This window comes from Trachinotus anak, unplaced genomic scaffold (genome assembly GCF_046630095.1).
Source record: "Trachinotus anak isolate AG129_WGS33_773 ecotype Australia unplaced genomic scaffold, CSIRO_AGI_Tana_v1 ptg000019l, whole genome shotgun sequence".
Classification (NCBI taxonomy): Eukaryota; Metazoa; Chordata; class Actinopteri; order Carangiformes; family Carangidae; genus Trachinotus; species Trachinotus anak.
In genome coordinates, this window is record NW_027273870.1 from 23,703,520 (window position 1) to 23,717,325 (window position 13,806).

At 40.6% G+C, this 13,806-nt stretch overlaps 1 protein-coding gene across 5 annotated transcripts in view; it reads left to right on the plus strand.

Annotated features, from left to right (window-relative positions):
• sdk1b (sidekick cell adhesion molecule 1b) overlaps nucleotides 1-13,806 on the plus strand; it is a 231,808-nt gene that overhangs the window by 85,341 nt on the left and 132,661 nt on the right. For all 5 annotated transcript variants that reach the window (XM_071505374.1, XM_071505372.1, XM_071505373.1 and 2 more), the window contains 3 exons: nucleotides 1,487-1,643; nucleotides 4,592-4,698; nucleotides 6,474-6,621. In XM_071505374.1, coding sequence (XP_071361475.1) covers nucleotides 1,531-1,643; nucleotides 4,592-4,698; nucleotides 6,474-6,621 — 368 coding nt within the window. In that variant the 5' untranslated portion in view covers nucleotides 1,487-1,530. The remainder of the gene's footprint in view (nucleotides 1-1,486; nucleotides 1,644-4,591; nucleotides 4,699-6,473; nucleotides 6,622-13,806) is intronic.

Sequence of the window (13,806 nt, forward strand, 5' to 3'; positions counted from 1 at the left end):
CCTACACCCCATGTGCAGATGCTGATCTTTGTTTAGTGGATCCTGGCTCGCTATGTTGCGTTGTGGTGAGCCAGGTCTGACACACTCTGTAGCGTGATGCCTCTATGGTTTTGTTGTGGTGAGCCCGGTCTGAACACCTGAGCCAAGAGTTAAAGACTGGATGCCATTGTTGAGACAGCAGCTGCAGCAGCTGCAACTGAGACAGAATGAATGTGCTGTTAGTGATAAGACTGAATGTCCTGATAGAGGAAAATAATAGATGAGATTACAGGGTTGTAGATTACTATGAAAGGTTGTACTTCATACTTTAGTGAGCATCGTCTTCATCATCACGTCTGTAAGCTTTTGTACTGATTATTTCTACATCACATCCGAACAACAGGATGTCCAAACTCATCTCAAAGCATCTGGATTAAAAATTACTAGTTTTTATGCAAAGCATTATAATGCAATGTGCACTGGCATTTGATGTCAGAAATGTGTGCTATGTGCACACAGAAGAAGTAGACAACTTACAGTGAGTCGTTCCAGTCAGAAGATAGAATTGCTCTTTTTCTGGGCTGCTGATGCACATCAATGCTGGGAAACAGGACGCATTGAAGCAATGATGCTCATGACTATGTGCGTGCTGCTGGTGTGTGGGCTTACATAGAAAGCAATAAGTGTGAGTGTTTTGACATGCATCATATGCTGTATGTGTTGCTCCATAGGGTGCCTTTATACCTTTATTGTCAGGTATATTTTAAAGCGTTGCAGAATGATTAATGGCATTGTTTACCATCAAACATAGCATACCTATGTTTACGTCTATTTAAAATCAAATCAATGTAAGAGTGAGCACTTAGAACAGGAGAAAGAGGAGAAATGTGTATTTATGTCTTTATGACCACAGTCTGTAAGAGGAGTAGGTGAGGAGTGCTTTGAAAGACCTCACTAATGGAGCGAGGATCTCCACACAGAGGCCTGGTGAATCCCACAGATGTGTCTCACCAGATTTTGGTCCACACTGTTGCTTTCACATCCTGCCTGCAGGTACTTGCAACTACTGCAGGTATAATGAGAGAGAGAGGGAGATAGAGAGAGAGAGAGAGAGGAGGGTGAAAAGGTTAGAGTTTTGGCTGCAGGAGCCGGAAGAAATGTACAGAAACACAGTACATCCTGTAGCATTTCTAAACTAGATGTATTCAATTCGTTCTCATATCTGCCTCGACATTTGCAAAATGGCACCTGCCAACATTATTACAGAATATTCAGTTACCAGTTTGAAACTATATACAATAAAATGAAGATACTTTTGTAAGTCTGTTTTTTGCCAACCAGTCTTTGTGTAAGAAATAGAACATGAATAGCATTGATTTTTTTTAAATTTTTTATTGTGGTTGATGAATACCGCTGAAGTTTGCTGCGTTATTCAAAAAATGACTGATGCAAACTTTTTCAAATAACAAAAATAACATATTTTCCTGTCTCTATGTTTGTCTGTCAGAGGTGGCTCCCTACCTGCGCGGGGGTGGACCAGGGCAGCAGGTGATGCTGGAGGGAAACAGGCTGGTGCTGACCTGCCTGGCCGGAGGCAGCTGGCCTCTGCAGTACCGTTGGACTCTGAACAACAGCAACATCAGCGACTGGACACCACAGTACAGGTCAGCTAGCACTGACTGGCTGTGTCTGACTTTTTGTCATGGATCCCTCTGTTATCTCTAAGTGCATGTCTGTGCCTGTTTGTCTATCTGGCATCCTTTCTTGTGAGCCATGCCTGTAGCACGGAAAAACAGCTGCCACATAAGAGCTGTGCCCGTTAGTGATGGAGTGTGTTCAGAGAAGGTCAGAACATTTAGACAGTGGAACATGAAATTAATACAGTGGAAAGTGAGATTAATAATTACATTAGCACCATAAATATGTATATGGTGCGGGGAAAGAAGAGAAGCAATCAATATGTCTGAGCTTGTGTCTCTGCTTTCCTCTCTGTACCACAGTGCTTCTCTTCCTCTGCCACTCTCCTCCTGTCCCTGTGTGTGTTGGTTGGTAAGAGCTAAGCAATCCCTCTCGGCAAGACTGCAGCTGTGAAACAAAATTGTTTTTCACATCATTCAGAAATAGAGGGAATCTTGGGAGCGAAAGCACACTGAGGGAGGGAGAGGTTGAGCCAGCATTTTGTAGGCAGTCGTTGTTCGAGCCAGGAGGCGTCGTGTCGCTCTGGACTGCTCTCAGCGTTCTGGCTACTTTAGTTTGGTGAGGCCAGGGCTATGTTGGATTGGCAGGCTGTGTGCGTGTGTGTGTGTGTGTGTGTGCGTGCATGCTTGTGGCCATCTCCAACTGTAGCCTGATTTTTGTGTTACGCCTGTACAACTTCCACGTTGATTAATTTATTTGACTGTTAATTGATTGTAAGCAGAGGTTGGTGGTTCAGCTCCCGACTCCTCCTGTTTGTGTCGAAGTGTCCTTGAGCAAGACACTACTTGCATTGTAGCTCACTGCCACAGGTGTGTGAGTGTTTGTGAGTGTGTGTGATAGGATGAATGTGAGATATATTGGAAAGAACTCTGGATAAAAGCTGCCATTTCATTTACACATGATCAAAAAATGATTCTGGTCGACACAAAATCATGCATTTTGTGCCTTTCCAGAACCAGATTTATTTTATTTTTATTTACCCTTTTGTGTTGTTTAATTTTCTGGACAATGAAGGATTCAGATGAATGGTGCAGTAAGTACAAATGTTCAACCATTAAACAATTGACGGAAAATAAATCTGCAACTATTTTGATAATTGAATCTTTTTTTGTTTATTTGTTGTTTAAGCAAAAAAAACCCAAATATTTGCTGTTTTTTTGCTCAGTTTCTTAGTCGCACACTGTACCAAAGTCGGTATTTCGGTGTTTTGGACTGTTGGTCAGACCAAACGAGACACAGGGCTTTTTCACTGTCTTCTCACAGAAAATTAAGAAAATAATCAGATTGTTTGATAATGAAAATATTTGTTACACCTTAATGATTTACATTAAAGTTAGACTGAAAAAAAGAGGGGAGTAATATTTGCTTTGTTTTCAGGAACACTATTGACAAGGCTGCTGTAGTATCTTCAACATTTATGGCTGACAAATAGCTATGTTACACAATGAGCGCCCTCTCTAGCCAGTCTTTGTTAATGAAATGGTACCTATCCTGCTCCACCATTTTCCTTGACAAAAACACAACAGATCATATGTTCACATTTTTTTCATCCTAGGGCTGAACAGTTAATAGAAATATTATTGAAATCGCAAGATGGCTAAGTGCAATATCCAAATTGCAAGAGCTGCAGTTTTTCTGATAAAGGTAAAATGTGTCACAACAGACCATAAATTAAGCATGGTGGTGCTACAGAGACGCCCTGGCCCACAAATCATATTTTAATTTTTTTCAATGCAAAAATAGATTCAACATTTCAACTGAAATCTCATACGGGAATCACAGTATCTGCCAAAATAATCGCAGTATGATTATTTTTGCATTTCGTTCAGCCCTATTTCATTCTATTACATTTGAAGCAGGAAGTTTAATGTGAAATTATGTGTTCCTCTGAAAGGACTAGATGTATTGTTGTGATGTGTGAATACATATTGATGCGACAGGGGAGGGGTTGGGGAATTTTCGGTGAAGCTGTAAAACCTGACTGAAGTTGCTCTCATCCTGAATCACACAGGGAATTTAACTTCACATGCAGGGCCGAGACTGTGTCAGAGAAATTGACTGAGAAATTATGGTATTGATTGGGACCTGTCAACACTGAACTTTGTGTTTAGTGAGACATATAAAGGAAAAAAAAAACTTGTAGGGATTTCAAAAAATATTGTGACAGCCCCACCGCACACACCTATTATAAAACGTAATGGAACACAGGCTGGGAGAGAGATGCAGTGTCCAATATCAAAATCTGTTTCAGGATGAGAGCGTCTGTGTAATGTGTCATTCCTGATTCAAATGGAATTGCGTGTGTGAGAGTTTGATGTATGTGTGTGTGTATTAGAGTGTGGGTTTGTGTATGTTGGCAGCTTACACTGACAGCCTGGGAGTTAAATACTTGGCTGTCCTGGTATTCATAATGAGCCCCAAAGCGATGTCCAGTTTTACTGTGTCTATCCGGTTTGTGTGTAATATCTGTGTGTGTGTGCATTTGTGTGTTTGCCTAGCATGGCACCAACCTAGATCCTATGCCAAGCCTCCCATTAGTGAAGCACAGTCCATTAAAGCCCCATTAACAACCCCTCTTAGAACAAAAAAAAAACATGCACACAGTCAAAAACATTCTCATACACGCACACACACACACACACTGTACACATGCACCACTCCGCCTTACCTTCTGTTATCGGGGAACTTTGACAACCTGAGGCCCAGTCCATTCTCAGATCAAGGTCATGAAAGGGAATTGCACAAGAGAGCATACATATGGACAAACAGACCCCCACTTTCTTTCCCTTCTGTCTCGTTGGTCTCCAAACATCACTCCCAATGCCCCCTACCTCATTTTTATTGGATTTATTTACAGCTCTGAGATGAAACACAGCTTCATGACCACTGTCTCTATGTGTCCGTCCATCTCTAGGTTGTCTGTCCCGTCTCTGAAGAGGACTGATGCTGGCCTGTATCAGTGTATGGTGAGGAACAGGATGGGAGCAGTAATACACAGGAGAACAGAGGTGCAGGTGGCCTGTGAGTACACATCCACACACACACATCCACACACACACACACACACACACACACACACACACACACACACACACACACACACTCACACACACATTGGCAAAAACTGTACACACCATTATAATAACACCAGTACAGGAGCTGTTTTAATAACTGAGGATGCTGTTTATGAGGAAAACTTAACCAGGGGCACACCAACAAGCAGCTTCTCTGTTAAGGTCCTGCAGAAATCATCCTTTTTATAAGTCAAAAATTGTTTCAAAATTAATTTGGTAATATTTGAATGTTATTAAAAAGAAGAGAAAAAAAGATCTTTGCCAGATATCAGAAATTCCCCTCTCTGATCATGAGTTACATGACATTTTACAAGTCATGCGCTTGTTGGATTTTGTATGAAGCAGCGCAGTAAAACAGGATCCGCACAAATAGATTCACAAATATACTTCCCTGAAATAATTCACAGTTAACTTAGAAATAATGATGTACAAGTCATAAATCAGAGTCACAGATACAGATACGGACTAATAGCAAGCCAGTTTGACAGTGTTGATATTTGACGGCACAGAGAATAGCTAAGCCCAAAATGGAGGAAGCTATCATATCTTATCAAGAGCTGAAATCCTAACGCCATATTCGCTCTAGCCTCTGAGCCACTAGCTTCTGTAATTCAGTGCAATCTGTAATTTGGCATTCCTTTCATCTCTCTCTCTGAAAAAAATGAAACATGTTCCTGGGGTTTACTTTCCATAATCTAAGACATAAAAGAAACGACAGCTCCCATCAAACCAGCGTGGAAGTGTGGATACTTGGATCATCGCAACTTTAGCTTTTTTTTTTTTTTCATGTCTTTAAGATTCACCAGTGCTCGTCTTAAGTCATGTTTCCAGGTAATCTCTGCTGTCTAAAACTTCTGCAGTATTCAGTCCTCTTTGTCCTGCTGGTATCACAGACATGTCTGAACTAACTGTGACCCCTCGACTTGCCCATGGACTCGCCTCATCTGCCAAGCTGTGAAGTTTAGCCCATGAAGACCCACGGCTGATGGAAAATTATGTCTTATAAAAGCTCCTGAAAAATAGCCATGTTATATAAACAACGATATTAGATTATAAATCATCCTTATCTAAACATATCAAGTGAGCCACACAGCATACTGTTGAGGAGGCTCTGTTCCAAAGCTGTATTTTTGGCTATAAGCACTGTTAGAAATGTCAGTGCGACAGAAACAGACCTTGGACGTTCAGGTTGTTACACCATTCACTTTTATGAAACGTTCTCTGTTTGAGTGCAAACTGCTCTACAAAAGAGGAATTGTTTGCAAACAGTTATGAGGAGTCAGTGGTCTTTTGATGTCTTTTGAATGAATTGTTTGAACTTATTGTATCCATTAGCAACCAAGCTTTTCCCCTCTTCAATAAAGCTCATGAATGAATGGAATGATATTCAATCCCGAGAATAAATTGCCAGGTGACAGTAAACAACAGAGTGATAAGAAAAGAAAATGCAGAGAGGCTCAGTGCAGTTCCATTACAAAGCACCATGGCATGCTCTCAGCTTGCTAGCATGTTAGCATTTAGTTTGGCATTTACAGTGTTAGTATTATTACCAACAAACCCTGCTTTTATGTCATCAAACCTTTAGAACCACACATTTTTGTGAAAAAATACGGATGAATTTTGCTGCATCACTTTTTTTCAGCTAAATGCATCTCTTTTTGACAAAATGTAACTTTCTTTGGCATTCATACTCACATTCTTCATTCTCTTCCATCCTTCCAGTTTTGGGGAACTTTTCCTCGGAGGAGCAGAGAAAGACTGTGACTCAGGGCAGAGCAGCCATCATCAGCCCACCTCCTCTCGCTTCTTTCCCCCGACCCGTTGTCACATGGTTCAAAGACGGACAGAAGATCATCCCCAACAACCGCATGTAGGTGTCTCTTTCATTCTCTGTTCCTGTCTCTTTCTGGCACACACTCACATTTATATAGTGAATTGTGCAGCAGGGACAAAATGTGTGTAAAAAAAAAAAAACTGACTGAGATAAAATTAAATTTTACCGTTCTTATCCCTCAGTGGTATATTAATTAACATCCTCTAGAAGCACAAAAGTTCTTTTTAATCCTTGCACACCAATTGTTATGAATAATAGGCCACTTAGATAACTGACCCTTTTCATTAGACATCTGTACAATAGACTTAGAACATTATCAAGACAAGATAAAATGGATTTTTCAATGAATCACATCTACAAGGTTATTAAATAATTTTAGGTGTACCAGAAATGTTCTTTATGTTAATTGTTCAGCAGAGATATGAGGGTCCCTGGATGTGTTGTGTAAGCTGTGTTTCACAGCCTTTTGTCTAATGCTGTTGTGTGGCTGCGTTTGAAATGCCTGTAATTTGCATATTATTCCTTAGCTGCTACAGCTATCCTGTCAGTATTGTTATTTTGAAAAATGTTCAAACTGTGTATTAATAATGTAATTACTCAGACAAAGCAGGAAACTGTGGGTTTGTTGTGAAAGGCTTTCAGAATAATGTGCCATAGATTATGTTAAATTATTTTAGAACATTATAAATAATGTTTGAATCTACGCATCTGTGACAAATAGGTGCTGAGATACAGACCTTCAGAAGTTTCATCAGGCTGCTCTCACTCTCTGAGATAACTAACTCACCATTAAGAGCACTAACTGCTCCCCTATGTGTTATTGAATGAAATTGTCAGTGGCCTTGGTGTACACATACAGTAAATGGCCAGACAGCAAGTTTTTCACTCCTTTAATGGAAGTCACCACCTCAAAAGTGCCTTTGAGAAAGCTTTGTGGAGTCAGGTTACATAAGCAGGGTTTTTTTTTTTTCTTTTCTTTGGCTGGACAGGCCACGTGCCAACGCTACATCTGCAAATATCCATGAGTGAGTGAGTGAGTGAGTGAGTGAGTGAGTGAGTGAGTGAGTGAGTGAGTGAGTGAGTGAGTGAGTGAGTGAGTGAGTGCTGAAGTCATGTCATTGGTCTACTGGCCAGGAGTTGGACTTTTCCCACTGACCGTTGCTCTTTCAAAATGGTTTGGCGTGAACAGTTTGTTTTACGTCATCAGGGGGCACTTTCAGCGGATCCATGACAGTTTTCAATTACCGTATTTCCTCAAATAGCCTATATTTACCTTAAGTGCAGAGGGTAACAGGCCAATGTGAGACAGACCTTTATTTCTAATTCCATCTGTTTAATATGTATAATTGGTCATGCTGGTATTTTAGTATGATGCCTTGATCCCCTCTGTTTGATCTGTTAAAGTTCTTGTAACCATTTCAAATTAAAAGCCCTACAGTGTTTCAGTGGACAGAAACCTTTTATTTCTTAACAGGACTTTTATTGCTGCAGTAAGCATATTGTCTCATTTCCAGTTGCTGGTGATGATTGATGATCTGATTTTTTGACCAGCCTGGCAAAATTTGTGGCCCACCAGGATATCCCTGGGCTCCAGACTATGGACTGACTATGGAACAGTCTATAGTACAAAGAACATTCAAACAGGAAATGGTCTTTTACTGTCAGTTCTTGTGCTCCTGTGACAATAACTTAATTATTTTCATGTCGATGGCACATTGCACTATTGCGTTTTCAGTTTATAAATAAGTGTTATGGCTGAGTGGCGACATCCATGGGATGGGTTCGGGAGATGTAATTCAGGCATGTTTTTACCCTTCTGTTTAACCCCCTGTTTTGTTGCCTGTGATCGCATCCCTCTTGTGTCTGCATAAAGAAAAGACAAAGCATCAAGAAAGAAATTCTGCCTTGTCCAGCCATATACAAGGTTTATATCTAGTCTTGTTATTTTATTTTTGTCATTGCTTCCCATCAACTTTGACTTTGCTTTTTAATTTGAATACATGGAAAAGGGCTCTCCTGTTAACTTAATAGGGCTTCATTAAGTGTGGCTTAATGACAGTGGACTGCTATTATTTTGCTACTCAAGACTCAGCCTGCATTGAAAGTGTTTACTGTCAGAGCATCAGCATTACACTGCGTTAGCCTCCTTAAACTGTACTCCCTGCTGCTATCCATTAAAAACAGAAAACAGGGAGTCCTTTGTTCTACTTATTGATTGTTCCATGACAACAGCTTATTTACATATTTTAATAAGTATACTGTATATTCTGTAGATGAATGTGACAAAAGAAGGTTTTAAAACCGGCAAGATGAAGCCTCTGCAAGAGACGGAACGTTGTTTTCGTCACCCTCACCCTTTATGAGCTCTGCTGCCACTACCACTGGCAATTAAAACCAATAAATAAATAAATAAAAATAAAATGAAGGTATTTAACACTGCAAAAGTGAGCCAGAAAACTCTTCCTGTCACTTCCAGCTATCTATTCATTTAATGGCCACTTCCATCCATGTCAAAGTAGCACTGACGGCAGGGCATAAAGAGCAGCCAAGGTGCCCTTTACCTTGCCAGGTCCTTTTGTAACATTCTCAAGTGGTCCAAGGGCCGCTAATAAGTCTGAGTGCAAGTCAAGTCACACAGAGCTGACACAGAGGCTGCAGACTTGGGGTATGGTTGAAAATAATTAGTTTTACCACATTAAAAGTATTTCAAACATTTGTTGCTGTTACAAAAGGTCACACTCGAAGACATGGTCATAGAGAGGAGCAAGACACCATTGTCATTTGAACATGGGGATAATGGTGCACACTTTTCTGGAAGGTAGATCGTGTTCGACCATCCGACAAACACTTTTGTCGGAGTATGCTGGCACCTTGCCGAGACCGGTACCTTGTCCTGCTTTACGACTGACATGGGCCTGTGGTTCATAATTCTTACAAGAGATACTCAATATATATCATTATCATACATATTATTGCTCTATCCTAATTTAAGCCTGACAGGAATGGAAATCTTACCAGAGACTGTAGATCCTTGTTCACATAAAGGACAAACTACCATAAAATATCTGATCCATTTACCAGAACCTTCGACTTCAGCTTTACTGCAAAGTTTGTTACAGAAGGAAAAAGCAGTGTGATTCTGTTAAATGGAAGGGATCTGTTCTGGAAGCTCCACATTCAGGAGTCAGCAGACAGATGAGTTGTCACATGATTATGGCAAAAGAGCAAAACATATGAAATTAATAGTGAAAGCATAAAAGATAATGAATGTTGAGCATAAGCTGAAGTAGCTGCAGAGATTGCAGAGTAAGCACTGATGTAACAGTTGCTGCAGTGGGTTAGCAGAGCATTTAAAACACAATATGATTTGACAGTGAGCAGTTGGCTGTCACGGTTTGGCAGGTGCACTCAGCTGAGCAGTCAGCTGAGAGGTTTGGCCTTCCGATCACAACACAGATGACACTGTGGCCTGTACTGGAGCCAGTGCATGTAACTAATGTAGCTACATTGGCTCCATTTCTCTTTGCCTGTCATCTTGATTAAGACGAAGAGTCCATGCATTTTATTATTAAGATAACTCATTCAATTCAGGGATTTCATCAGCTATTTGTTCACTCAGAGTTAGTTTCTACTGAATACATGACTGCTTCCACTGAAGTTGTAAGAAATTAACGCATTTTCATGAATTACAATTTTAGTGACATTCTGGGAATAGAAAGTAGATGTGCTGTTTGACACAGCACAGGCCTTACCCTTTCATGTAGGAGGCATTTTGTTTAGACCATATGCAAATTTTATGCAGAGAGGGAGAAAATGGCGTCTCTAATATTTGATATAAATCATTTGTCCACTTTCACTTGAAGTCTACGCAGTCTCCATGACAATGAGAAAAGCAGTGAAACAGAGACAGAGAGAGATTCAACAGTCAGTATTTCACATGATGTACACCTCTGACAAACAACTGGCACAGCCACACATCACGGTATTAAATTAATCAGGAGGAAAATTCCACTCTGACAATCAATGTTCCTGCTAAAACATTTAACAGTTGATTACAGGCCCAGATTTTGGGCACTCAACACCCCACTGTATAACTGGCTGTTCCGACTTTAGCCAGAAAACCAGTTAGTCACCACATCACATAAAAATAGTTTTCACCAAACAAAGTCTGTCCTCACATGATGATAGTTAAATCTTTTGTTATTCGTGGAGTGAGTATGAAAATTTAAATTGTTTTAATTTGTAATTTAGAAATATTAGAAGTCAATTTGTTGATTTGTCTTAAGTGTGAATTCATTACACCTTGTTTTCAGCTATAGCATTTCATCTGAATTATACAGAGATGTATGTAGAAAAAACAAACAAATTCAGAAAACATCTTAATCAATTCGACAACATATGTGCAACATATACTCGCAATACAACCAACTACACAAACACGCTGCAGTGTTTCCAGGGGATGAACCTGGCGACAATGCCCTCATTGTTCACTGCTTTGTGACTTTAAAAGCATTGAACAACAAGTGTGCATGGATGTATTATAAAACAAATATTATAATACATTCAAGCAAGTGTGTCCCAGCAGGGTTTCATCACTTTTTTGTTTCTTGAATGTTTTCTGATTTTGCAGCATATAATTATGCTATATATATATAATTATATATATTATATATATAATTATTTTTAAGTTGTTACTTTTAGAGTATTTGTGGTTGTGCAGTTTTGTTTAATTGGACTAGACTCTTTTGGGGCTGATAAAACCAAACCTTCAAAGTCAGAAACAGACTGAATCCAGCTTAATGAGTAGTTCAGTTATGATTACTTCATTATCATTTAACCATTAAGATCTATCCAAAGACTACTAACTGCATGCCATACAGCAGTTGTAACCCATGTTTTAAGTCATAAAACATGTTCTCTCTGTCTAGATACGTTTACAGTGGCATTATGCAGCTGCTGATGAACATTTTGAAATTTGATATTATTGTTTCATATCTATTTGTTCTGTGTGCTGTCAATGCTGCAAAAAAGTTTTAAAAAAATTTAATTAAAATAAAACGTTAACAGAATAAAAGACACAAAACAAGAGGTTTCTGAGAAGCCTCTTCTCCCCGTTGATTTCTTTATTCCTTTTACAAAGTGAGGTACAGTCTTCAGCACAGTAACATTGGTAGATTGTTTGGGCTGAGAAGACCTGATTGCTTTGCAACTTCTGAGCAGTGAGTTTGTACTAAAATTCAAGGCTGTCACACCAATACCTGTATCCATGGCAACAAGATAAAAATGACAGCTGGTTCAGTCACTTGTGGTGTCTGGTTATGGTAATAAATTTTGTGATACAGAAGTAATTTCATGATATTGTTAGTACGTAATAACATTTCATTTTCATATTGTTATCTTTTTTTTTCTGTTTCTGCTCTTCAAAAAACAAAAAAAAAAGAGACACACCTGTACAATGACTAGAAGAACTTCTTTTTAAGGTATTAATACAATCTAGGTTTTTAAAAAAAAAGAATTATCTCTGCATTGTGAGATGAAATATTCTGATTTGCTTGCACCCCACATACACACACAATGATGAAGATTCATGCATAATTCTTCCTTTGAACCCTCATAGAAAAGACTAATTTGCACCTTTCTTCACAGTTCCTCTCTTGTCTCAACAAGACATGTCCTCCTCTCCCGTTCCCCCTCTCACCTCCCTGCTCTGTCTCCCACTCCTACTTTCCTGCCTCTAAATTATTCTTCATATTGCTTTGTTCTCTCCACTGGCTCGCTCTCTCTGCCTCTTTTACAGTCATTATCATGCTACAGGATATAGTGTTATACAGAACCCATAAACTTCTGTTCCCGAATAAACTGCTTAACTGCTGTGGTGTATGCACACAAACACACACATACACGCACACACGCACACACAATCTGTCTCTCCAGACCAATCTCAGTTGCGTCTACCTGGCTTGAATGTCTCTGTGTGCGCTCATGCGTGTCAGAGCGAGTGCACTGAATATTTGCACGGCTCCGCGTGCGTAATGGTGTGTGTGTGTGTGCACTCGTGTTTGTGTGCGAGGTTACGCTGGCTGATCCTGCGGTCCGGTGAGACAGGGCCAGATGGTGCCTGGCGGTTGGCTGTCTTCGTGGTGACCGAGCTGATGATGTCGTTTATGAAGTTTATTGATCCGATATGCATCGCTCCCAGAGTCCCCAGCCCCATCTCGCTGTCCGTCTTTCTGCCTGTCCCACCGCTCTCAATTTATGTCCATGTGCCTGCCCCTAACCCCACTCTACATATCCAGCACACACACAGCCTCACTGCCTCTGTGCGTCTACCCTCCCCCCTTACCCACACACACACACATCCTGTCTGTCTATGAATGTTCCCAAACTCCCCAGCTCTCAAAATACTGGCCAGCAAAGAACTTACAAGCTGTCACTTCCCACACTCTCTAATCTAATGGAGCCCTTACTCTCTGCTCCCTCCATCTTCTCCCTTCATGCCGCTCTGCCATCTCTCTGATTTGCTACCTCTCTCCATCCCCCCACAAAATGTTTTTCTTCTCTTCATCCTATTTTCACATGGACTGTGAACTTCAGACATATTGAGTGTGTTTTCGTCTCTGCTGTCCAGCAGCAGTCAAAACAACTTTGAGACAGTGCGGTCACCTCAGCGCTGCTGATGCTGATATATATTTTAGCCATGACCTGCAGCCCAGGTCGAGAGGAGCTAACTGCTGGTTTTAATTAGCTCTGAGGCCTGTGGCAGATGGACGTGAAATGATTCTGATAGCCAGCAGCTTCAAGAGGACAGCCAGAACTCTCCTTTCTTCTTCCATCGGGGACACAGGGAGCCCAGACTGATCAAATAAAGGCAGTGATCTATGCAGAAGCATGGCTGGGCGGACAGTGAATATTTCAGTTTCTTGTTGCTGGGGAGTCGAGTGGTGTGGATAGCACTGTTGTCACAGGTGGTCAGTGTCAGGACTGGGCCTGATGGGAAATATTTGTCCTCGTAGACCTGGCCTGAGCGGCCATATGCTGTGGAGATGTGTGTCTGTGTGTCTGGACATTCATTCATTTTAATTTGTCAAACACCACTTTAACACAGGTAACAGAGGGAGCCATTCATTATTTTGCCTCTTCCCATTACACACACACACACACACACACACACACACACACACACACACACACACACACACACACTCAGCAGAGGTCTGAACA